This window comes from Podarcis vaucheri (genome assembly GCF_965113315.1).
Source record: "Podarcis vaucheri genome assembly, chromosome: 2".
In the NCBI taxonomy this organism is placed as follows: Eukaryota; Metazoa; Chordata; class Lepidosauria; order Squamata; family Lacertidae; genus Podarcis; species Podarcis vaucheri.
This window is the reverse complement of record NC_138760.1, coordinates 106741324-106767102: the sequence shown is the minus strand read 5'-3', so window position 1 is coordinate 106767102 and position 25779 is coordinate 106741324. Positions and strand designations below refer to the sequence as shown.

The window sequence follows — 25779 nt, the reverse complement described above, 5'->3', positions numbered from 1 at the left end:
CAAATAATGCTATCTAAATCTGTAGTGACAGCATGTCTTCAGTCAAAGTATTCAGGTAATGGCTTGAAGTATTTCACCTTCAGTACAGGTTATTTTTGTACAGTAGTAATATTGATGCTACAGTCAAGAGCCACATTTTAACCCTGGGAAACACAAGGAATTCCTGCTCAAGTGGCATTGCTTTTCATTACGAGATCCAGCACTGCTCACCTAAAGCTGTCCTCTCCGTTGAAGTGAATGGGAAAGTCCTTTTAGATTTTCATGTATATATTGCAGCCCAGTGATCACAAGGAATCGTAGGGTGTAGAACAGGGGTCAGCAAACTTTTCCACGGTCCCTCAGATCTTGTGGGGGGCCGGACTATATTTTGAAAAAGAAAGGAAGAACGAATTCCTATGCCCCACAAATAACCCAGAGATGCATTTTAAATAAAAGGACACATTCTACTCATGTAAAAACATGCTGATTCCCGGACCATCCGCAGGCCGGATTGAGAAGGCGATTGGGCCGGATTCAGCCCCCGGGCCTTAGTTTGCCTACCCATGGTGTAGAACTTATAAATTAAAGGCTTTTGTGGATGATGTGGCCCTAACAACCTAATGTGAACCTAATGTGGTACAACCTAATGTAAGCATTCCCAAGGTCTTAGATGAAATTAAAAAGTTTGGAGAAGTGGCAGGTTATAAATAAATGTAGAAAAGACTCACAATCAATTTACAGGGAGTGAACCTTGATTGAAACCAATGGAAGAAGTAAGGAGCCAAATTACGCATTGGTTATAGTATCATCAAATATATGAAATGTTTAAATTAGATTTTTAAAAAGTGGGTTTCCAGATCAAAGCTCACAGTTTGAAAGAGAATCATTATGGAACAAGGATAAACTGTCAAAAATGTATAACTTTTTATTAGAATGGGAACCAAAAGATGAGTTAGTCAAAGCTTCAGTGACACACTGGGCAATAGATATAGGGCATAACATAGACCTAAACCTCTGGGAGAAATTCTGGAGGAATGATTTGAAGTTTACTGCATGTTATACTTCAAAAGAGACTTGTATGAAAATGATGCATAGATGGCATTTAACAGTGAGTAGGTTGGTCAAGATGTACAAAGTTGGATCAGATCTGTCCTGGTAATGCAGAGAAACAGAAGGAACATTTTTCCATATGTACTTATATACTGCCCTATATCCAGAGGTCTCAATGTGGTTAAAAAGGTTAAAGGCTATGAGGAAATGATCTACAATGAGTTTTAAAAATGTTTAAAACAACATTCCCAAAAAAACCTGAGGCTTTTTTGTTAGGAATACTTAAGTCTGAAGTTCCCAGTTGTGAGAAAAAAATATTTATGTACACAACCACAGCAGCTCAAATTTTGCTAGCGCAAAGATGGAAAGTAAGTGAGATCCCTGATAAGGAAGATTGGAAATTTAAGATGATAGAATTTGTGGAAGCAGCAGGTTTAACCTATAGAATAAAAGAGCAAGAAGAATATTTATTCAAAGAGGAGTGGAATATTTAGAATATAATTGCTGGTAGCATTTAGATAAATTCAACAGTATAGTAAATATTTGAAGGATGTTAAACGGAGAAATGATTAGATTGGCTATAGTAAAATATGCAGGAATAATAGATAAGTAAAATGAAGCATGAAAAGGGAAGGGGGGAAGTCAATTGTTACAAGGTATTATGTAAAATGTTTATTTTGAGATGTATAAACTGAAAATTAATAAAAATTGTTATTTAAAAATGTTAACAACAAATCACATGTTAACAACAAATCATACAAGTAGGTTTCCATAATGGCCTGGTTCACACAAAATGCTAAACAATGTTTTATTAAACTATAGCGTATTAATAGTGGACTATGGTTCACATTTCTAATATCATTTGTGTATAGTCCTGCTATTTTGTGTGGCTTTAAATTATTTTAACATGTTGCATATTGAATGGGAACACATAAAGTTATTAAATAAAATAGTAGATACAAATAGATACAGTGCAGATAATAAGGAATGCTTTCTGGGACTCCTTAAGAACCTGCCCCAAAGTATCCAGGTTCATAGGACTAAGGCTTGGCAAACAATTTTGAAATGAGAGGCACCTGAAATGTTGCCTTGTGTGACAGCTTGATAGGACTAGCCAGACAAGTTTGACTGCAGTGATTATTGTTAGAAGGAAAAAACACCCTGTAGGCTGCACTACAGTTTGTGCAGAGCTGAAAACTTGTGGCGTAAGACAAAAGTGCTTGTAAACAGTATGGTCCAAACTGCATGGTATATATGTACTGTCATGCAGACATTGCCTTCTAGCATATGCCAGATCCAAACTGGAAAGATTATTTTGATTATTTTGATTGGAGATTATTTTGATTGGAATGCTTGTAAAAGTTTCAGACACGTCAGTTCAATAGCACATGCTAATGTTGGCATCCAGCTGTCTTGGGAGACAGTGGAGTGTGCCTCCAGGGTGAAGTCAAACTGCTGGAGAATCTCAGCACCTGATGTGGCAGCAGAGACTGGCAACTTGTAACTGCTGCCTCCAGACTTCTTTTTGCTGCAATAAGAGCACCAAAGTGACTTCCCTGGGAGTGCAAGCCTGGGCAGTGTGTATGGAGGTTCTGGGCTGCCCAGGTGGCATGACTCCCCTCTCAGCCACACTGATGTAGTCCTAGGGAAAGCAGAGCAGTACATTTGGCACCAGCTTGGTTGCAGGAGTTACTGGAAGGAGGCTTACAAGACTCCATCCAGCTGTCTTAGGGACTCCACTCCAGGCAGGAGGGAGAAAGAGAGAGGTTGAATTAATTACTGAATAGTTACTGATTTTACATGCTTGAAGAAAAGTGGCTGGAAATCATCATAACACTAAGCATTAATTCTTGCCTGATGGAAAGACCTCCCATTTTCTCTCCTTAAACAAAAGATTACAAAAATACAGTTACATTTAAAAATGTTACATTGATACAAAGTTACACACAGAGAGAGATACATATATAACAATATCAGTTCATTTTCTTTCTGACACACTCTTCCTCTAAGCCTCTGAGTTCTCACCCCTGGTTCAAACAAACAAATTATCTCTATTCCAGCTGCTCAGTTTAACTCATACTATCATGTTACTAATCAATGTTTTGAAACAATGCGTTTCTTAAAGTGGGTTTTCTCTATGGAGAAATAGTATGAAATATTTTCTATATCACACAACAGATTCTAGAGCTCCCTACATTCTCCTTTTAGATACGTGACTTCTCATTAGTTCTGGCTTTAACATAGTGATTAATATAATTGCTGCATTCTGTTTTATTTCATTTTAACTAATTTTTATGCATTTAAATTTCATGTTTGTATTATAATCTTCTGTATCAGCATTGCCTTCTGAATTTCAGAAAGGTAAATGATCAATATGATAACACATGTATGCTAACTCATGAGATCTGCTGTCTTTTATATTGCATAATTTTTTTGCTTTTATATTGCATAATTTTTTGAAGTCTTGGTATTCTTGTGTTACTTGTCATACATGTGTTATCATATTGATCAGTTGTCTTCTTGGATGTATTTGCAGTAGGATACTTTCTCTTCCTGAGACAATTGGTCAGGCAAATACTCTGAATGTTTTATCGGAATCCTGAAAGTATATGAGTAGAAATACTCAGCCTTTTATAATGTGAATTCTAGAGTAGGCAATGCATTGCAGGAGTTTGTGCAACATTATTAATCTGTAAACCAGCTGAATAGTTTTGTTGTTCATTTGAATATAAGTTGATTCCTTCCTACCTTTTGTGGTATAGAGAAGAATTCTTCAGCATTATCTTAGAAGTCTATCTGGAGTTAGCAGATGTAATTGATTGACAGCAGTTTCAACAGGTTTCCTAAACACTTTGACACTCAGTTTTGGGGATGCTCAAGAGCACTTGCCTGACCAGTGCTAAAAACAAACATCACTCTGAAAAGTGAAGCTGGGGCTGACTTCTTTTGGTGCTGGATGGTGGAGGTGATGGGACCTTGCATGCCAACACCAAAACAAGCCCAAGCCTTCACTTCCCTAGAGTGCCTGTCTCTATCTCCAGATTTGGAGTTGGAGAGCAGTGGTTGCACACAGATCCACAGGCTTGATGGACCTCTGTTACTGTGGCCCTTAGGATATATGCAGTAATCCTAATTGGAAATCTACTAATTTCTCAATTATTCCTCTTGTCTCTTAGGAAATATATTTATGCAGTGCCGATGGCGCATGGGTGTATGACAATATGTTTTGGATTATGCCCCTAGGTACTATAAAGGCTTTATTTAGTTTCAGACTGGTGTGTTTTAATATATGGCAGTTAATGTGTACTGTTACTTAGGAAATGTATGAATTGTATAGTGGGAAATGTGACTTCAAGTAATTTTTTCTTGATTTCAATCCATCCTAAATTTAAGAGTAAGACTCAGAGGCATCATGCCCCATGTTTAACCCACTGGCCATATAACCCATGAAATTCACTTCCTTAGAGACTTGCCTAAACTGCTTTCATTGCAGATTTTCTAGGCTGGCATTTAGAATGTTTCTTCACTGCTGAACTTTTTGTTCTTATATAATGTAATTGTCTTGGTTGGTAACATAAATAGATGAAAGCAAAGGGGTTGGGGGGATTTATATACCACACCTTATTCTTTCAGGGTAGTTTTACAATACATTACCCACCCACCCCCCCAAGCTAGCGCAAACCGCCTTTTGCACAGCAATATAGAAAGTTGGTATTTAAATTAAAAGTGAATTGAAAGTGAAATAAGGCCTGGTTTGGATATAAGCAAAAATCTCACCTCCACCCTTGTCCAGCTCTTTCGCTTCTGCACATGCTGCAACTGAAGACTTTTTCAGGATTAATTACCCATAATTTATCTTTACATCAAAACTGAAACTGTGGTTCAGAGCAAATCAGGATTCGGTGGTAGGCGGGGAACAGAATACACAATAGTAACAAAAAAGATAGAGAGAAGGGAAATACAGTGGTACCTCAGGTTAAGAACTTAATTTGTTCTGGAGGTCCATTCTTAACCTGAAATTGTTCTTAACCTGAGGTACCACTTTAGCTAATGGGGCCTCCCACTGCTGTCCCGCCGCCGTGCGATTTCTGTTCTCATCCTGAAGCAAAGTTCTTAACCCGAGGTACTATTTCTGGGTTAGTGGAGTCTGTAACCTGAAGCATATGTAACCTGAGGTACCACTGTAAAGGAAAAAGTAGAGGGAGACTAGTTTTTCAAGGCCAGAAGAAATTATCTGTGGGTATTTAATATCTAGCCTGAAATAATGAGTGTTCTTTCTTGAATAGCAATTGGTGGCTCTTTGGCCAGTGGTTGGGGTCTTTCCCTCTGTTAAACTTTCTAGTGGGTTTGCCACTCCCATATGACATGAACAGTGGGGCCTTTGTCATATACCACCGCAGTGTGTGTGCGGAGGCGGTGTATTTGCCTGAAATTGGGCAGAGGGATCTTACTCCATTGGGAGCTCTGCTGACACAAGATCCCCGTGCTCACTTTCAGGGAACTCTGCCTTCCCACTGCAACACTGTATGACACAGCCCCCACTGTTTGGAGGAGTGTCACTTTGGACAGAGTTTTTGGTTGGTTCGGGGGGCTACGGGGACCAGAGGAGGGAAAGAGAGCAGTCACTTCCATAAATTGCATAGCACTCATGCAACCATTAGATGCTACCCAAGAAATTGACCATTTGCTTCTTTTCTTGGTATTGCAAATTTTGGCCACCAGACAAAGGAACCCATAATCTCAATTAGGACTCCAGGATTAAGCTCCACAAGGGGCATAAAGCATTGATTTTCAGATGTTGGATTGGCACCCACAGGTTCACGGCCTAATCCAAGGTGGGTTGCAACCAAAGCACTACCACCGTACAAATATGTAGGGGGGAAAGGGGGAGGTTATAGGTTGGTCCATGACTGAAAGGATTGAGATTAATGGTATAAAAATTACATAAACTGATGTGCTCAAATAATTCATTGCTTACAGTAAGTCACGAAGGTTAAAATTTGATTGAGTGCTGTGGAGGCTAGCATAATACATTTTAGCAACCCAGGAAGCCACCTGATACACATTTCCAAAATAGTTTCAATACTTGAGATTGGAAATGTCAAAATGAAGTGCAACTTTGTTTTAAATAAGAATTAAAAAATAAATTTTAAGAATCAAGGCAAGTGATTTTCATGTTGTTTACGGTTAAACTATGCTATACTTGTAAACAAGCAGTTTCCATGGTACTCCGACACCATTCCAAGTGTTTTTAAATAACCAGGCAATAAATTTTCAGAATGGCAACCCATTCATAAGATCTTGTTCTCTACATGAATGTAGTAGCTGGGTGGACACGGTCCACTTGTTTGAGGCATTGTGACTGATCTGGCTATGAACCTTTGCTCAAGTATTCAGTTGCAGATTCCTTGCATCAATAAGTGATATGCTGTGAGTGAGAAAATAGTTTTCTACCTCCTAAAGAGATATGCTTGGAGGTTTTACCATCGTCCAGACTCGTTGACTGTGTGTTTTGTTTGTTCTTTGTCCATACAATGGTAGTTATAAATGTCATTCTGCCACGGAATGTACTTTATGATGTTCTGTAGAAAAGCTAAGCTGTTGTTACAAAACTGATAATGATTGGCCCTTACTGCATAGGCTGTCTTGCAAACTGAAGAAATATGATTTAGCTGTCCATTATGTATCTCTTAAAACTGTTTTAATTGCTGAGTACAGCCTGCTATCCAGATTAAAATGATATTGATTGGTATATTTAGTGCCAGGGCAGCCTGTGCTTTGAACTTACAGACCTGATTCAAACATAACTGGAAACCATGGTTTCCTGCCTCAGGCTTAGGCTCGGTCTCACAGCCTCACCCCTTTCATCTTTTGTACCTGCAAGGAAGAAGCAAGGGACGTTCAAACTCTACTTTGTGAGAGCAAACCAGATTCAGAGCCTGGTTTCAGATCCTGGCTTATTCAGTAATCACAGTTTCCCCAAGTTCTTACACTGTGGCAAACTGCTGTTACTGGCATCTGTTTGTCTCGAGAGAGCAATGGAGTGCACTTCTGGGGGTGAAGTCAAACCACTGTGTTAGCAGCACGGAAGTGACCTCCCCAGGACGCCAGCAAACAGTGGCTTGTTTAAAAGCCGAGACTTCTGATCTTCTTGCAGGTGTGAAAGTGGGGATGAGCCCACTAGTTCATTAACATAGCAGGAACATTAACATAGCCATTTTGAAGGTGATTTTCTAGCATATTACCTCTGTTTGTAGTCAGGGAGGATAATATAGAAACACTATTCCAATTTAGAAGTCTATTATAATAGTAGCCTACATGTAAGGTTTATTATTTTGTCCAAATGTCATTGTACAGCCAGGTTTCCTGCTCAGTTTTTTTCACTCCCTTTTGCAAGTGTTTTCTAGGTCTGTGGTACCAGATGGCTGGGATATAATATCCTATTAAATAGAACTATTTGATACATAACGCTGTCTAGTTAAAGCTATGCCTTTAAAATGTATGCAGTCTGATCCTATGCATGTTTGCTAGGAAATATTTGCTAGCAGTTAAATTCCTATGCCTTTGAGTAATGCCTTAGAAATGTTTAATAACTTTTCCCAACCTGCATGCAATTTAGAAAAAAATATATTTATGTGCTCTTTCTAGTTTCTAATGCTCTTCTTAAAGTAGTATAAACTCAATTCTGTATTCAAGTACCTATAGATAATGACTGTCAATAAGCTATTTTTGTGTTCACTCTGAAGTAGATATGTTGTAATACTGTAATTCTGTAACTGTTCATTTCTCCACTCCCACATGTAGCTTTTGAAACTTCGTCTCAGTGATTCACCTACAGCAACATTACATGGTTATTTTATTTAAATTGTTGTACCACCATTTTGAATACTTGTGAGACATACCCTTTGTCTTTTTATTTTAGATATGCCAATATTTGGCCTATGCCCAGCTCATGATGATTTCTATTTGGTGATGTGTAACCACTGTAATCAGGTCGTAAAACCACAGGCATTTCAATCACATTATGGTAAGTACTGAACCATTTTTTAATCATTAGGGTGAGGTAAAATCAGGATTAAGCCTGGCAATTTTAGATTATCCCTCTTTGTGATCTTTCCAGCGGATGTTGCACATGGCATTATGTAAATATTGTACAAATATGAATTGTGCATATGATTGCACTTTCATGTGAATTTTTTATTATTATTTTATTGGAATTTTATTTACAACCTAACACAAGTCCCCCACCCCAATACACAAATCCACCTTCATTAAACATGAACATAACAAACAACCAGCTAAAAGACTTCCTTTATCCTGTGTTTGGCCTCCTTATTTACTTCTTATAAACTGTTTCCTTTATGAACAGTTATTAAGATTTTTCTAATTATAACCTAAATATCCACAAAATCTCCTGCAGACATTAATCGAAACAAGTCCAGGTATGTGTTTTAGGGCACTGTTTTGTGAAGTATTCTCTGCATTTCCCCCATGTTAAATTTTTTAAAAGGCATAATTTATAGCCCATGTTTTATTTTATAATTTTTGAAATATTGTTTATTAGGTTTGCAAATATTTCTTAAACATACAGAGATTTGAACAGCATTATAAATAAGGAAAACAGAAGAAAAAGATTCAGAAGAAAAAGAGCTGAGTTGATGCTATCTTGTATACAGAACCTAGAGTTTCCTCTCATATAGCTTTTACACAAGACTAAAAATGTTCTTTACATTAGTTACTTTTTGGGGTATGTGAATTGGCCTTAAAGGTGACCCTATATTACCTCCACTTAGACCTTTTTCCTGCTGTAAAATAAGGAGAATCTGGCCTGTCTCATTTGAAACCAGTTATACAATTGCAGCAATGATGCAAAAATTCAGAAAATGCTAAACTTGAACATGTTAGAAGCAGAGCGTATGTGTCTGGATGTTTTAATTTGTTGGAAACCACCCAGAGTGGCTGGGGCAACCCTGTTAGATGGGTGGCTCACCATCATAGTTCATATGTATTGCAGTATAGAGTGCTTTGATACTAGATATAGTTGTAGTGAATTTTACGTGAGTTCTGATTTGGATGTGTTGGTATTAACAGATTATTTATGGTGAGGAAATAAAATGCTGTCCATAGGGTCGATAAACACTCAGGATTGCATCTGATTTAAGTCCAATGCAGAGTAGACCCACTGAAATTAATAGAGTTGTTACCTTTTGGAAATAGAACAAGGCCAACTGTTTAAATTTAAAATAATGTTTAAGAAGAAAATAATGAAATTTATTGGGGCAAGCAAAAGCACATGGAGCCACTAATGAAAATTTCAGTGAGAACTATTGTAGCTGGGATCCGATTTGTAATTTGTGAAAATTTGTTCACATTCACATTTTTCATTACTTCGGATAACAGTCTGGTGATGGAAGTTTGCCTTGTGGCCGAGTTTTCTGTTCCCTTCTAAGAGAGTTTGTTGTTTAAGTCCATTTTCATCTCCTCTAATTCCCATTTTAGTATGTGGGATATCTTGTTGGCATCCCTCTGTCTCAAGAGACAATGGAGTGCACCTCCAAGGGGGAGTTCAAACTAACTCACAGAAAATGTCAGTAATTTTAAACCAAATTTCCAGAAGCTATAAGGAACATGAAAATAAATGCACCATAGCTTCCCCCCATTCTCCCATATTCCCCCTTTCTTTTCGTCTGATATTAAAGGACATGGCTTTCCTCCCCACTGTAGCCTGTAGCCAGCAACTATGCATAGTCAGCTCTTACTTATCCTTAAGTGGAATTTACACTTTGCATTTTAGGGCATATGCTAATAAAATGAAGGGTTTCTACTTGTTACTTTGAGCAGTTACTAGCTTTCATCTTGAGTTTGCAATTTGTAAATATATATTAAGGTAGTGTTGGTCTGACGCAGTCGAAATAAAAATAAAAAAATAAAAAATTGTCCAGTAGCACCTTAATAATAATAATAATAATAATAATAATAATAATAATTTATTTATACCCCAGCCACTCTGGGCGGCTTCCAAAAGAATATTAAAATACTGTGATACATCAAACATTAAAAGCTTCCCTAAACAGGGCTGCCTTCAGATGTCTTCTAAAAGTCTGGTAGTTGTTGTTCTCTTTGACATCTTGTGGGAGGGCGTTCCACAGGGAGGGTGCCACTACCGAGAAGGCCCTCTGCCTGGTTCCCTGTAACTTGGCTTCTCGCAGTGAGGGAACCGCCAGAAGGCCCTCAGTGCTGGACCTCAGAGACCGACTAAGTTTTTTCCTGTTATAAGCTTTCGTGTGCATGCACACTTCTTCTGATACACTGAATCAGAAGCCACCAGACCCTTATATATAGTGGGAATATATATATATATATATATATATATATATATATATATATCCCCATCCTAACAGGTTTACCATACCCATTGAGCCAATCACCCATCTCCTACTACCCCACCCCACCCTTCCACTATATATAAGGGTCTGGTGACTTCTGCTTCAGTGTATCTGAAGAAGTGTGCATGCACACGAAAGCTTATACCAGAACAAACTTAGTTGGTCTATAAGGTGCTACTGGACAATTTTTTATTTTTATTGTAAATATATAATTAGCATTACTTTAAGGCTGGTTTCAGTAAAGTGTTTATAAATACAATCCAGAAATCTTGCCATCTGTAAATGTATAGTGGGATTTCAATTTTTTCATAGACAGTCACTAATTAAAATAAAGTATGAGTAAGGAGGTTCTGCAAAACAATAATGGAATCATAGAATTGTAGTGATAAAAGGGACCCTTAGAGTCATCTAGTCCATCCCTGCAATACAGAATTCCTGCCAATGGCTGTCCTTAGATAGCCTCGAACCGCCAGCTTTCCAGTTAACAGCCAGACTCACTGACCCATTGTGCCACCTGAGGATTGAGTTGTTGTTATTTGAAAGAAGTGAGGTGGTAGTCAATTGATTGTTTTGGTAGCTTTAAGTGTATTTTAATACGAGTGTAACATTTTTGAAAGAGAGAATTTTCATGAAATCTAATTTATATCCATGACTGAGACCAAGGCAGGTTTATAACCATTGATGGAAATGGCAAAGTTCTTGGAACTGCCAAGTGAGACATGTTATAAAAACCAATCAAGTTTTATGAGACATGGGACGGAGGAAATGTTAGAATGCCTACAAATATTAAAAATGAAAGTTTTGTGGGATTTTGTAACTACTGTATAGATAGTTCTTTTGAATTGGAAATTATGGAAAACTACAGTTAAGCTTCCTTAACCATGTTCTGGCATGGTGAGATGCTTGAATTGAGCCAAAAAAGTGAGAGAGGGTTTGCTAAAAAGCATAGTTGGATTTATAGGTGTGTGCTTTATAGTCAATGTTCCTCGACCTCTGCCTCCTTTCTGTAGGATGGGATTAAGAGTGACATGTACAGAAATATTTTGAGGATACGTTTTGTATACCAACTGAATGTTGTTCTTTAGATGTCAAACCTATGTATCTTTTCCTCCCCATCTTCTTCCACTAGGCTACCTTGCAGTATATTGTGTTTTCATATGGTCCATGTTGAGTGTTTATTGTGTGTTCACTCTAGTTACAGTAGACTGAAGTCTTACGGTCATGATTTTTGTCTGCTTATTAGTGAAGCTGATTACAGAAACTAGTATTATTGATATTTGTCCTAAAAAGTGATGAACAAATGTTGGAACCTGGCTTGAAGAGGAAATTGCTAAATTGCTGTTTATTGGAAGCTAATTTTGGAGCCATCATTAGAGTTTAAAAAAACAGCTGTTTGCATGCTTTAAATTATTCAGACTGATTTTAATTCTGCATTTGTATAGTGTTGTAACACACCCTGGGACCTTATAGTGAAGGGCGGGTAAGAAATCCTATTGCTAATATTAATACTCTGTTGACTATAGGGTCCAGCAAATTTACTCGCTCACTAACGTTTTTATTAGTTCACCTGCCTTAAATGTCCCTGTTAGTCATATATGGCCTAAAGGGAAAAAAAACAACCAACTTCTTGAAAGCTTCCCTACCCAGTCACCTAGAAACATTTCTTAACAAAGCACAGGTGATCAGGCAAGTGAGTATTTTTCTAAGGCAGATTTCTGATAAGAGTTTTCCTGCTTTAAATTAGTATTCAACACAATATGGTCTTGATGCGATTGTGCTATAATCCCTTTAATCTTCTCTGTAACCTGTGTTACTTTACAACGTTGGTTTGTCAGAAAGATGAAGTACTCGTTGCATATTATATTCTTAACTGAAAGCAAGCAGATTAGTCCACCAACCACTGGTATCAAAGAACGGACAGTTCAGTAGGATTAAACTTGACTTAACATGCCAATTCATTTGTGACTCCTAGGTTGCTGTTAGGGTGTGTCAATACATATGATAGCCTTATTCTAGGTTGCAGTGGAATCTGAGAAGTTAAAGACAGTATTGCAGACAGATGCGATTAAATATTATGTTGCAGCAGTATACATTATTACCTATAAAGTGAACATCAGCTGCTCTCTGTTACTTTTGAAGCACAGTCTGTCGCCTTGAAGGCTTGGATAGCTAGGTACAGTTTGGGTAGTCACATAATCATAGGCTTGTGTGATTTGAGAGTGGGAGGAGAGGGTTGTTCTGTTGGTAAGTGATCATGTTTGCGTCTTCCTGCTTTGGGTTTTTTTCTTAAGGTGGCAGATTGATGTTTTCCAACATTTCCTATTATGCAGCCATAATGCACATATCACCTTTGGAAAATGCACATTTCTTCCCTTAGATGAGCTTTGGAGTTTGCCTCTTTGTGATCAGTCTATACCACATGTTGTCCTGTGGAAGCTGGGGCTGTACATTGCCAAATTGTCTCTGATGAGCAGTGTTGGAGAGAAGTGTTTCTGTCTTGATGGCAGAGGTCAGTACATGGATAGGTGAAGGGCAGAGGCACATAGTTTGACTTAAAACTCAGGTCTGTAGCATGTCGCTATGGAGGGAGGTGATCTTGATATTGGGAACGGGACCGGCAAAGTCATTCTTCCATACCTCCAGTGATGTAGTTTTTGTACTTGCGAGCTGTGCACGACTTTGCAGAAGTGTGTCCTTTGCATGGCACCGCAGTGTAAGGACATTTCGGTGTGATCCTATTACACTGATATGCTCCTTAACAGCAAGTGGAGCTGTATAGAGTCACTTTTACCTGCTTCTTATACCTCATATTGCAGTTACGATTAAAAAGCAAAACAAAACCACCTTCCAAAAAGCTTGTTGAGCTTCATGTGGCACCCAGAACTCTAAATCCTCCATCTGTTGTCACCCAGTTGCCAAAATAAAATCTGTACTGCCTCTGTTTCTTCACAAAAGGGACCCTCAACCTATCAAGCTAATGCCAGAAAGGCACATGTGGTAGCTGACTACCAAAAGGCCTGAGATAATTATACAGTTAGGAAATTACCATTAGAAGCTTCAGTCGGTTGCATATAAATACTTCTCCATTCCTTAAACAGTAGTTCACCAACTCTGAATACCAGCAGCTGGATTTTAATCTCCAGTTCTAGTAATGGCTGATTTAATTTCTTCTTGGCAAGGCTGTATGAAATGCTATAGCTCGTACAAGAAACACTCTGGCATGTCCCCAGAAGCATTTTGCACTTCAAGTTTACCGCTGGATTTGTCTCAGTAAAGACACTTCAACCAATTACTTGGTTATTTTAAAACAGCGTATCATTTAATAAAGTATCTCCACTTAGATCGCCGTTCCAATAAAATAAACAAACAAGGGATGTGAGGGGAGGCTTGAAAATATACACTTGGCACTTATTAACCTGAAGCTGGAAACACTCTTAACAAGTTTAAGCAACAAGGTTGGCTACAGTCACAAATGCTATCACGTTATTCAATAAAAAGCCACAAGACATACTTGAATTCTAATAGGATGCCCTATATTACATATAGTTTATATGCTGTTGAGTTGTCATAAGCATAAAATTTTCTTTTAAGGCACTGATGGCTCTGGAGAGAACTTTCTACTTGCACTTAAATTAGTTGCTATTTGCATGAAATAAAACGATATTTTTAAATTGCATAATCTGCAAAGAATTATTTTTTTTTTTTTTTTTTTTTTTGCTGAAGTACGGTGTGTGCCAAAACACCAAACGTAAAATAGGTCCGGTACACACTGTTCTCTTCTTGACTTAACATTTATTAGTATAAATTGTGTTTCTCTTTAATATGCTAAAGCGAGTACATAAACTGCAGAAATTGGTGTGTCTGCACTTCCACAGGAGGGGGAATGATACTTTCTCACTTTCAAAGTGCTCCCGAAAAGTGAGGCTATTTCCCATGCTTTTCTGAGCAAAAAGCTGGGAGAGAGGGGTTGGCCAGTATCTTTTGCTGATGTTTAGTGTTCTATATGCAAATTAAAGGCTGTACTTGAATTTATTGGAGTATCAATCAATATTTTGAGATGTGAAATCTCAATAACACGCATTCCTTACATTGTTTAAGTTTTTTAAATAAAAAAGTAAGCCACTGAAAATTGTTATACTAATTTTTGCACATTCTTTATAAATATGCTTGCTGCCAAGGGAGGGCCACATGGGGGGGGGGAGACCAGTTAACCGTTTAAAGGCTTGGGTAAAATAGAACTGTTTGGATGCACAAAATAAACCTTTTAGCTGCACGATCATGCTTTATTCATCAGACATATAATGTAGGTTTCATATTTAACATGACTAAAATGCACTGAACCGTCCACATCACTGTTAGGTGTATTTGAGCCTGGCTGCAGAATACAGTCACTTTGTAAGTCCTGCTTGTCAGAAGTTTTTGTTATTTCTGCAAAGTTTGCTATCCATGCAAACCAGTTTGCAGAGGTGGCCCATGAGGAGACAGTTGGCATAAAAACTGGCCTCAAGACCAGAGTTTTTGTATGCATAGTGTGGTGAAATGATAATTTTAACCGTTAAGAAACAGTAAATAAATGAGCTTAACAGAGCAGCAAGATTCTAAAGATTCACTTTCAAGCTAATGTTTGCCTGAAGTAAGACAATATTAGGAATCTCATCGTAGAAGAGAGAGAAATTCTAGCCTAGTCCTGCATCCATTTTCAGTATTTGTCCGATAGATATTTCTTGTTTTAGAATCCCTTTAGTGTTTTTCCAACATGCATGTGGTTGGTGTATTTATTTCATTTATCTTGACAGCGGCCCTACATGCTTGTCATGAAACTTCCTGTTATCAGATGTGGAACTGACGATGAGATAGAGGAAACAGATGGCCATTTGGCCACACAGCTATATCGGATGTGTGGTAAATTTTAATTGTTAACCTCACTTGATAGCATGATCTAGACAACTGGCTTATTGGATGCAAAACCTTTTTCCATCCCAGGTGGTTGCCTACTGGTTCCTGCTAGTAAAGCCTTTTTTGTTCAATGTCTTTCTTAGTCCTATTCTGTAAAAGCAACTTAATGCGTTAAAAGCAGCCTCCAGAAATTATTTAAAAGTATTGTATTGTAACAAGTGGGACGCGGGTGGTGCTGTGGGTTAAACCACAGAGCCTAGAACTTGCTGATCAGAAGGTCGGCAGTTCGAATTCCCGTGACGGGGTGAGCACCCGTTCCCTTGGTCCCTGCTCCTGCCAACCTAGCAGTTTGAAAGCATGTCAGTGCAAGTAGATAAATAGGTACCGCTCCGGCGGGAAGGTAAACGGCGTTTCCGTGCGCTGCTCTGGTTCGCCAGAAGCAGCTTAGTCATGCTGGCCACATGACCCAGAAGCTGTATGCCAGCTCCCTCGGCCAATAAAGTGAGATGAGCGCTGCAACCACAGAGTCGGCCACGACTGGACCTAATGGTCAAGGGTCTCTTTACCTTTACTGTAACAAGCCATTTCTGGTTCATTTTGGGGTAGGGAAATCCTGGAAGGAACACCAAAGAGATTTTTGCTAACTAAGTATATATCCTCTGAAGGCAATATATAGCATCTTCTTACTGTGTTAAGGCTTAACTAATGGCCTACATTCACATGCCAGCTCCTGAAACACATGGATCCAGCATCCCCCTTTATTCTGAACCCTTATTGCCATTTGTCTCCCAGATCCTTCTTTCAGCAGCTAACCATCTTCGGATGGAGTTCTGTGATGTTTCCCATCTGTGCATGTTGTTGAGCTATTCCCCTAGATCAGCGGGTTCTCAACCTGTGGGTCCCCAGATGTTGTTGGACTACAACTCCCATCATCCCTGAGTTCTAGCCTTGCTAGCTAGGGGTGATGGGAGTTGTAGTTCAACAGCATCTGAGGACTTACAGGTTGAGAAAGGCTGCCCTAGATCCTACCTGGCTGCTGCTTTTCATCCTCCTAACTGTTTTGAGGCTCAGGCTATCCACCTTTATTAGCCATGTTAGGTATTGGCACTGCAATAGTCCTGTCGACTGTAGAGAATTAGAGATCATCATATAATCATTATATGATTATAATGTTTTATTTGCTTCTCCCCCACCATGCACACAATTTGATTGCATCATATGCTGTGTTGCTGGCAGCATAATATATAGGCATGCACCTATGGAACTATGAGAAGGCGTCATTAGGGTGTTACGTTTCTGGCACTCCTTATTAAAGTTTATGGTTTGCTTGATTTCTCACTGCCAAAGCTAAGAGGAGCAAAAACATACTACTGTTATTTCGCAATCTGCCTTGATTTACATAAATTGATTGTATATATCTTAGAAGTCCTATTCTTAGGGGAAGGAATAGTGCTTAAAATATGCCATATACTGTACATATTTACATTCTGATGTGCTTTTTAAGCATCTGATACTGTGCTATAAGGGAGAGGAGCAAGGAATCCATTTCAGTTTCAACAAAATTATTCATTTTGTTCGCGCTAAACCCAAATCCTTGAGTTTTTAAATAAACTTGTTTCATCAGGCTGCCTTTCAACAGACTGTAGCTTAACACATTGAAATGCAAGAGCTGCATTCCTAATGTTGGCAATGGCATGAAAACCAAAGGTTAAAGTCTTCATCTTTGAATAAGAATTGCAAAATAAAGCTCATAATATCAATTGGATTTCTGCATTAGTGGTTAAACTGTTTTCTTTGATTTTTGCCTCAGAAATGAGATTTACATGCCTTGAGTTTTAATCTCTCAATTGCGAACAGTTTGTGCTAGGCAACAGCCAAGGGCAAACAGGTGGGTTCATAGAGATCCAGGCAATATTATGATATCAGCCCAGCTGGGGCTGAAGCCCAGTGAATCAGGCAGCAGAGTGCATAGAAAAAACTCAAACCTAATCCAGACTACAGCTCCAAACAAAGGAAGATACTGCGCAGAGGAGTGAGAAATCAAGCGACCCAAGGTGAAATTGTACATATGCAGTGTCATCGCACCCAATCCCATTCTCTCACAGACAGGCATCCGAGAATGGCACTGGCTTTTTGCCCATGATGCTCTGGTTCCAAGTTGCAACCAAAACATGTGGGCTTTCGTATGTGAGCACTTGTTGTGCTCTGGTGTCTGATCCATTTCCAGTTATTGTGTATTTGTTTCCATATCTAATAATGTAGCAAGGCTGGGCAGAAGACCCATCAGACTCTACTTGTAGATCTGAGTGCAAATGGCAAGCATTCCTGACTACCCACTGTTTAATCATGGCAGCAACAAAATGACTCCGCCGCCGCCCTGTCCTAAATTATACTCCACAAATGAAGAAAGGTTCGAGTAGCCAGGAATCATTTTTTGTTTGGAAGAACTGTGAACTCAGCTCAGTTCTCCTATTTACAGGATTCTGAGTCCAGGAATTTGTTTTATTCCTAATTATGCGCCAGACTATACTGGAATTATCTTTGGCATAGAACTGAGCAGTTAGATTTATCTCGAAGGATTAGGGCAAGCTGTAAATTAAGTGGGACTGTGTAGTAAGAGGAGTTTCCAACTGAATTACTGAAAAATACACCATTCATTAATATAATAGGACCTTCTTTGCAATAAAATAAAATAAAATTGTCAGCTCTGAAGAACTGGAAGTACTTCTCAAAGTTCAATCAGCAGCTGCTGGACACCGTCTTCCTCTCTTTCCTACATGCCCTGATTGCACTTGGCTTCAAAAGAGATAAACTTTGTTTAGGGCAAGTACTGGAAGGGACAAGGAGCTGTGATGCAAGGATGACTTATTTAGTTCATTAGCTGCTGCATGCAGCCAGAGCCTGTCCACTGTGGCGCTGCACTGTGCTTCTGGGTCCTAAAGAGTGCCTCTTCTCTCTTCTTTGCTAATGCTGCAGATGGCAGCTGAACACAGTGCCACTTAGTGCTCCTTCTGCTAATGTCAGATTGCCAGCTGACCATAGTTACCCCTCACAATGGCTGTTGCTGCTACCGTTGAAAACTGAAAAGGGGAGAAAAGGGCCATACTTTTATTTATTTAATTAAATTTGCATCCTGCCCTTCCTTCCAGTGGAGCCCAGGGCAGCAAACAGCAGAATGATGTTAAAAGTTCCTGCTGCTGCATATTCTTAATGATGATGATGATGATGAAATAATAATAATAATAATAATTAATAATAATAATTTATTATTTATACCCTGCCCATCTGGCTGGGTTTCCCCAGCCACTCTGGGCTGCTTCCAACAAAACACTAAAATACAACAACCTATTAAACATTAAAAGCTTCCCTAAACAGGGCTGCCTTCAGATGTCTTCTAAAAGTTTGGTAGTTATTTTTCTCTTTGACATCTGATGGGAGGGTGTTCCACAGGGCGGGTGCCACTACTGAGAAAGCTCTCTGCCTGGTTCCCTGTAACTTGGCTTACACTTGCAGCCCTTGGCGCTGGACCTCAGTGTCCGGGCAGAAATTTGACCTACAATGACAATAAAAGGTAGGAGAATAATTTGCATCCATTAATATCAGAATTAGTTCAGTTTAGACACCTACGTTATGCTAGAACTCAAATGCAACAGCGCCACAAAATCACATCATTTCTGTTCTCATTAGGTTTAAAAGGAGCATTCTGTTGAAGTCATTAGAAGGTTTTTTTCATGCCTAATTTCAAAAAGTTCCTGGGGGGAGGGGCCTCTGTGCATGCTTCTTCCCACCCCCTTCTGTCTATCCTTCCTAGTACACTAGTCAGTTGAGCAGTTCCCCTTTAAAACGTTTAATGAGAGTTTGGTTTGATGTGGAGGAAAATGCTGTGGAAATGTATTCACTTTCAGTTGCCCTTCATTCACATGTGTGTTTGTGTCTGTGCTTAAAAAGAAAGTCTCATATTTCTGAGTAAGATAGATGACATCTTGGTGAGCCCCTGGTCCTGTTATGCAATTCCCAGTAAACGGAGTCTCTTTAGAACTGGACTCTAGGTAATATTTGCTGTATCTGAAATCCTAGTTAGATGGTGATAAGGTATCCTTAGGGGCCTTGTCATCCATGGGTCATGACTGAGGATCTGGGCCACAGAACATTCCATTTCTATATTGGTGTCAAAAAGTATTCTCAGCTATTCAGGGAGTCTCCTGTTTGTTATGTCATCTATAGTGGCTGAAATTTTCTGCATCACATTTTTCCATTCTTAATAACAAATACTCCTTTCTCGCTGCTGAAATGTAAGCTTACATCCAAGGCAGTAAAAGTTCGGTTCCTCTTTAAAGCATGCTAGGAATGTTGATGAGCTCTTTTCTCTACTCATTTATGATCAAGCTAATGATAGTGTCTGACAACAGCCAGGTATTACACTTTGAAATAAATACCTTTTGCAACCATACCAGAGCCAACCAAAGTAAAGATACAAGAACCTTATGCCTAAAGAAAGAACATGAATATTATTTTATGGAACTAACCTATTGAAATTAATGTATTTGCATACTCCAATATATATTGATTTCCACAATTTAAAATATACGAACAAGAGATTGCATCCAAACTTTTGCTCACTGAAATTCTTCTAGTACTAGAGGAATATGACAGGGTGTCGATTTTGCCCCTATCTCCCTTCCCCCTGCAGCCTGCAGTGCCACTTTCAACAGTGGATGAGAGCAAATCTTCATCCAACCCATGGAGTTTTGTAAGCTTAAGAAAGGCCTATGCACGTGCATGTATAAATGTGTGTGTGTGTGTGTGTGTGTGTGTGTGTGTAATGTGTAGGTTCCTGCTTTTTTTTCTGTATTGTAATAATGCGCTTACATGAGCTTTGCGAAAGTACTTAATTGTAAAGCTATTCCAAAAGTTGTGCAGGTGGCCACTAACTTAACTCTACCACTGGCTACTGATCAGGCTGACTATATGGAGTCTCCATGCTCAGAGGGCTATGCTATCGAATACCAGTTGCTAGGGGAAACTGTGGGAGCCAGTTATTAACTTCATGCCTTGCTTGAGGGCTTCATAGAGGCACCTGGTTGGCCAGTATAGGAAACAGGTTACTGGACTACTAAGCTTCTTAATGTTGCCTTGTGTTCTTTCCAATATATTTCCATTGTTGGAAGCGGGGAGGAATCCTTGCTATATAAATACAGTGATACCTCTGGTTAAGTACTTAATTCGTTCCGGAGGTCCATTCTTAACCTGAAGCTGTTCTTAACCTGAAGTACCACTTTAGCTAATGGGGCCTCCTGCCGCCGTGCCGCCGGAGCACGATTTCTGTTCTCATCCTGAAGCAAAGTTCTTAACCTGAAGCACTATTTCTAGGTTTGCGGAGTCTGTAACCTGAAGCGTATGTAACCTGATGTACCACTGTAATGACATTCATATAGCATGTCACATAATTATATAAACTTCCTGAATGTATAGAGTATTTAGAGGATTTCTCATACTTTATTTTAGCAACATGGTAAGGTCTTAGAGGGGAAACTGTCAATTCTATGATAGTGAAAGGTTTGGAGGGGAAGGTTGGACATGAAAATGTCATGACTTCAGAGTCTAGTGTCTTGCAGCTATGTGGAACTAAAAATGTACTGGCTGAGATCAGACATCGTGCTAGGTCAGCTTCCAAATCATGGTAGTTTGACCAGGAGCATCTCCCATTAGCTTGCATAAGCCTTCCTCCACCCTCTTCCTTTCTTCCCCCTTGAATCTGTGCACTCTTTCCTTCTCACTTCCCTGGGTATTGGTAACTGTGATTTACCTTGCAGACTAGTCATTGAAACTGGGGTTTGATCTGGTTTTAATTTTTTCAGTTGAGACCTAACTTTTGTTCACTGTTGCTACCTTGGTTCAGATGTAACTCTAAGCATAGTTACTGCTGCCCAGAGAAGAAAGGGGGCATTTGCACAAGGGGAGGAGGGGGCGAGGAACCCACAGAGAGTGGCTGCTTGCTGTTTGACAGACAGTTGCATAACCATCACTGTTAATATTAATTAGGTAAAGGGACCCCTGACCATTAGGTCCAGTCGCGGATGACTCTGGGGTTGCAGCGCTCATCTCGCTTTATTGGCCAAGGGAGCCGGCGTACAGCTTCCGGGTCATGTGGCCAGCATGACTGAGCCACTTCTGGCGAACCAGAGCAGTGCACGGAAACGCCATTTACCTTCCCACCGGAGCGGTACCTATTTATCTACTTGCACTTTGACGTGCTTTAGAACTGCTAGGTTGGCAGGAGCAGGGACCGAGCAACGGAGCTCACCCCGTCGCAGGAATTCGAACCGCTGACCTTCTGATCTGTTCATAAAACTGTTTATAAATGCAGCCCGTAGCACTGTTAATAGAAATATTACCACATTAGTATCCTACCCTTTTACCTAGAAACTCAGGTCAGTGCACACCATCAGAAACTCCCACCCTAGATACAAAGTCACATATGGTTTGCCAAGATTCTGCACCCGTAAGGAAGGCAACACTTTTATTCTGGTACAGGGATACTGAAAACATGGAAAACACCTACATTAGTTTATCCATAAATGGTGTAATGGTTTGTGGGTTTTTAAAAATAAATAAAACAAAACTCACTGGGCATGTCTGAAATTTCTATACAGTTGCCCTGCTGTTAATTCAAGTGCATGAATTCAAGTAAGTATAGTTACACGGAAAACCTTTACTTAAGGTGGTATTTCTATGCCACTCAGTCCAAAACCAAGGTTATCTGTTTTTAAAGATCTCTAAATATTTAAAGATCACTAAATATTCGAGAAGTAGTTGTTCTGCAACACATGTGTTCTGTGCCAAATGAATTATGTTATGCTTGAGGTAAAGGTAAAGGTAAATGTACCCCTGCCCGAACGGGCCAGTCTTGACAGACTCTGGGGTTTGTGCGCCCATCTCACATCTATTGGCCGGGGGCCAGCGCTGTCCGGAGACACTTCCGGGTCACGTGGCCAGCGTGACAAAGCTGCATCTGGCGAGCCAGCGCAGCACACGGAACACCGTTTACCTTCCCGCTGGTAAGCGGTACCTATTTATCTACTTGCACCCAGGGGTGCTTTCGAACTGCTAGGTTGGCAGGCGCTGGGACCGAACGACGGGAGCGCACCCCGCCGCGGGGATTCGAACTGCCGACCTTTCGATCGGCAAGCCCTAGGCGCTGAGGCTTTAACCCACAGCGCCACCCGCGTCCCTCATGCTTGAGGTAGACTGGTTCAAGTTGCAGGACATATTCTTGGCTTTTCCGATCTTAGGCAGTGCCATCTCCACCATCATCTCAGTGCTGAGGTTGTGATAATTCTCCTGCTAAATCACTTGCAATGTGTGGAAGTGGAATAGCATGAAGAATAATGTGTGAAGTGTGTGTTTTGTGTTATTTGGAAAAGTAGAAGCAGTACTTTTTTTCTGGGGGGACGCAGGGGTAGGCATACCCCTAAACAGACTGTGAATCTTTGTACTTCTGTCCATTTACTGTGTTTATTTCCCCCGATTTAAACTATAAAATGGTGCTTTTCTTGAGTCAAAATGAGAATACCCCTAAACATTTTTTTAGAAAAAAAGCACTGGGTAGAAGTATTTCTAGTTCACACATTCTTCTTCCAAGCAAGACAGTTTAAACTAACTCATTGCTAGCGTTAGTCTTGCAGGGTAATCTTAGAACAAGGCTAGTAGAGTTAGACTTTTTCTCCTCCTCATCATCACTTAAGTCATCTTTGTTCTTGTCAGAGGACTGATACACAAGAGCAGAATTTTTGTCATCTCAGTATACAACTTGGCAGAACTGAACAGGCAAGCTGGGTGGCATGGGGGGCAGCATGGTGTGCATGCCCCCAAAGCTAACACTTACAATATCTAATTTTTGTTATTCTGTCCCAGCAATATCTCTCTTTGTGGGCAGCTGAAATTGTTTCACAATAACACTAATGAATATAGCAGGTATATTCCAACTGCTAATGTCATTCTCAAATGTAAAATTGTTTGCTTTTTAAAAATTTCAAACTTTAAAATCAATTATGCCATTATAGTTGAAGAAGGAAAAACGGCTCCCCATCTTTTATAGCTCTAGTTGCTGGTCTTTTTTGGTGTGCTTACCATTTCATTTTGCTAAATGGAAAGTTGCCTCTACACCTGAATTTACCTACTCATATAAAAAGGTAAAGGTACCCCTGCCCGTACGGGCCAGTCGTGTCTGACTCTGGGGTTGCGCGCCCATCTCGCTTAAGAGGCCGGGGGCCAGCGCTGTCCGAGGACACTTCCGGGTCACGTGGCCAGCGTGACAAGCTGCATCTGGTGAGCCAGCGCAGCACACGGAAACACCGTTTACCTTCCCACCGGAGCGGTCCCTGTTTATCTACTTGCACCCAGGGGTGCTTTCGAACTGCTAGGTTGGCAGGCGCTGGGACTGAGCAACGGGAGCGCACTCCGCCGCGGGGATTCGAACCGCCGACCTGACGATAGGCAAGTCCTAGGTGCTGAGGTTTTACCCACAGCGCCACCCACGTACCTACTCATATAGAGTGCTCCTAATAATCAAATCAATCTCTGGGAACAATCCTACAATAATACTTTTATGTTTATGAAGGTCTCTATTCATTTCATCTGTACTTTTCTGCCCCCCCCCAAAAAAAGACTGGTCTTCTGTTCCTTCCCTTGGACTGTGCTTCCTCCATGCTATACTTCCTAGCCAACATGCATTGCCTGTCTAATTTCTTTCGAGGTTGTGGATAAAAGAGGCTTCACCTCGAAGATATTTAGTAATTAGGTTTCCTAATGTCATTGTTTCTGGACAAGTGATTAAATTCTGCAGAACTGACTTTAGCCCCTAGCAGATGTGAGATTGTCAAGCAGCTGTGCAACCTGAACTTCAATTTCACAATCTATTGATTCAGCTAGCCTGTCAGTTAGCTGTAGGAATTGGAGTCATCCTAATTGGTCTGAGGTTATGGAGGGACTTTGTGTTTTGCCTGGTACTACTGTTACAACGCACTGTATCTGAAGTTCCTAGCCAGCACTCTTGGGGCTTTCTGTTCTGTGATACAGAACAGAATGTGTTTATATGAAATGCTGTGTTGCCACTGTTGTGGGCTTTCAAAAACAAACAAATTGAATTAGGATTTTAAAAAAATATCAATGCAAATTAGGGTAATTTTTACCATATTTTTTATTTTCCATAGGAGAATTCTCTGATGCTCTAGAGTGATCTTATTTATTATGTTTGCTTTACTTGTATTTAGTAAACAATGCTATAAACTTTGGCACTGCCCAACTTGCCTGATACTGTATTTGCAAATGGCACCCACTAATGTTCTTATGAAACAGAAACACTTCTAGTACGAAGTACTGGAAAAAATTCCTTTGTCAATGTGATCAGGTGCTAAATCATGATTCTAGAATTAAAATGTTTCCATGGCTTTGTCCGGATTTAGCACCAAGAAAAGTTAGATGCCACCCTTTTTTATATGTTTTTAAATTTATTTGATACCATTGCTGATAACCAGTATCAAGCCCTCCGTTGCAACTGTGGTGAATAAGGAATAGCTGTTGTTCATTTTTGGATAGCTAGATTATGACATTTGCACCCACTTGTTTTTTCAGCCTATCATCTTTCTTAAGATGCATCTAGGCTACGATGCCTCAAATAGTTTAGGTCATCGCTCAGCACACAGCCCCATTACAAATTGTGAGCTGCACACTGATAGTTAAATCCTATTGAAGTTTCGTTTCTAAACCAAACTTGGAACTATACGTTTTTTGGAAAATGCCCAAAATAAATTTGGATCTTGTTTAGTAAATATAAAACACCAAATACAGCAAAAGAGCTTAAAGGTGTTATACTGAGTCATCAATTTTTATTTTTTAAAGGGGGGGGGTATGCAATAATGATTTTACATTCCGTTTAGGTGTCTCAGAGTTTTCCCTGGTAGCCAAAGGTTCTTGATGTGAGGGTTTTCTGTTGTTGTTGCTTACATTTTACCTTGGAATGAATCCAGGAATTGGTTTTGTAATTACTTTTATTGGAATATTAGTATTTATTTATTCTTGATGTTTGTTGACTTCTTATTAATAGACTGTTCTATAACCCAGTGGTGTAGTGTGGGTTGTCAGCACCCGGGGCAAGGCAAGTAATTTGCGCCCCCTAACCCGTGGATTTGTGCCGCCTAACCCGTGGATTTGCGCCCCCTAACCCTAACCCCCAGGTGTTGCGCCCGGTGCGGCCGGCCCCCCCTGCACTCCCCACGCTACGCCACTGCTATAACCACTTCCTCTGGACAATTTGCAAACAATATTTTAAGATGTGGCAATGTAGGAACAGGCACTCCCCTTCTGTGGTTTAAATTTTAAACTGGGAGAGGGATAACATATCTTATCCTCAACTTGGACTGTCCAGACAGCTGGGTGTTAGATATTGTTTGTTACTCCAGAGGGAAGA

At 39.8% G+C, this 25779-nt stretch overlaps 2 protein-coding genes across 3 annotated transcripts in view; both read left to right on the top strand.

Moving 5' to 3' along the window:
- Positions 1 to 25779, top strand: part of LOC309525153 (uncharacterized protein C3orf49) — a 254711-nt gene that overhangs the window by 65466 nt on the left and 163466 nt on the right. The window lies entirely within an intron of this gene.
- ATXN7 (ataxin 7) overlaps positions 1 to 25779 on the top strand; it is a 90732-nt gene that overhangs the window by 39885 nt on the left and 25068 nt on the right. For both annotated transcript variants that reach the window (XM_082209440.1, XM_082209441.1), the window contains one exon: positions 7952 to 8056. In XM_082209440.1, the coding sequence (XP_082065566.1) occupies positions 7952 to 8056 (105 nt within the window). The remainder of the gene's footprint in view (positions 1 to 7951; positions 8057 to 25779) is intronic.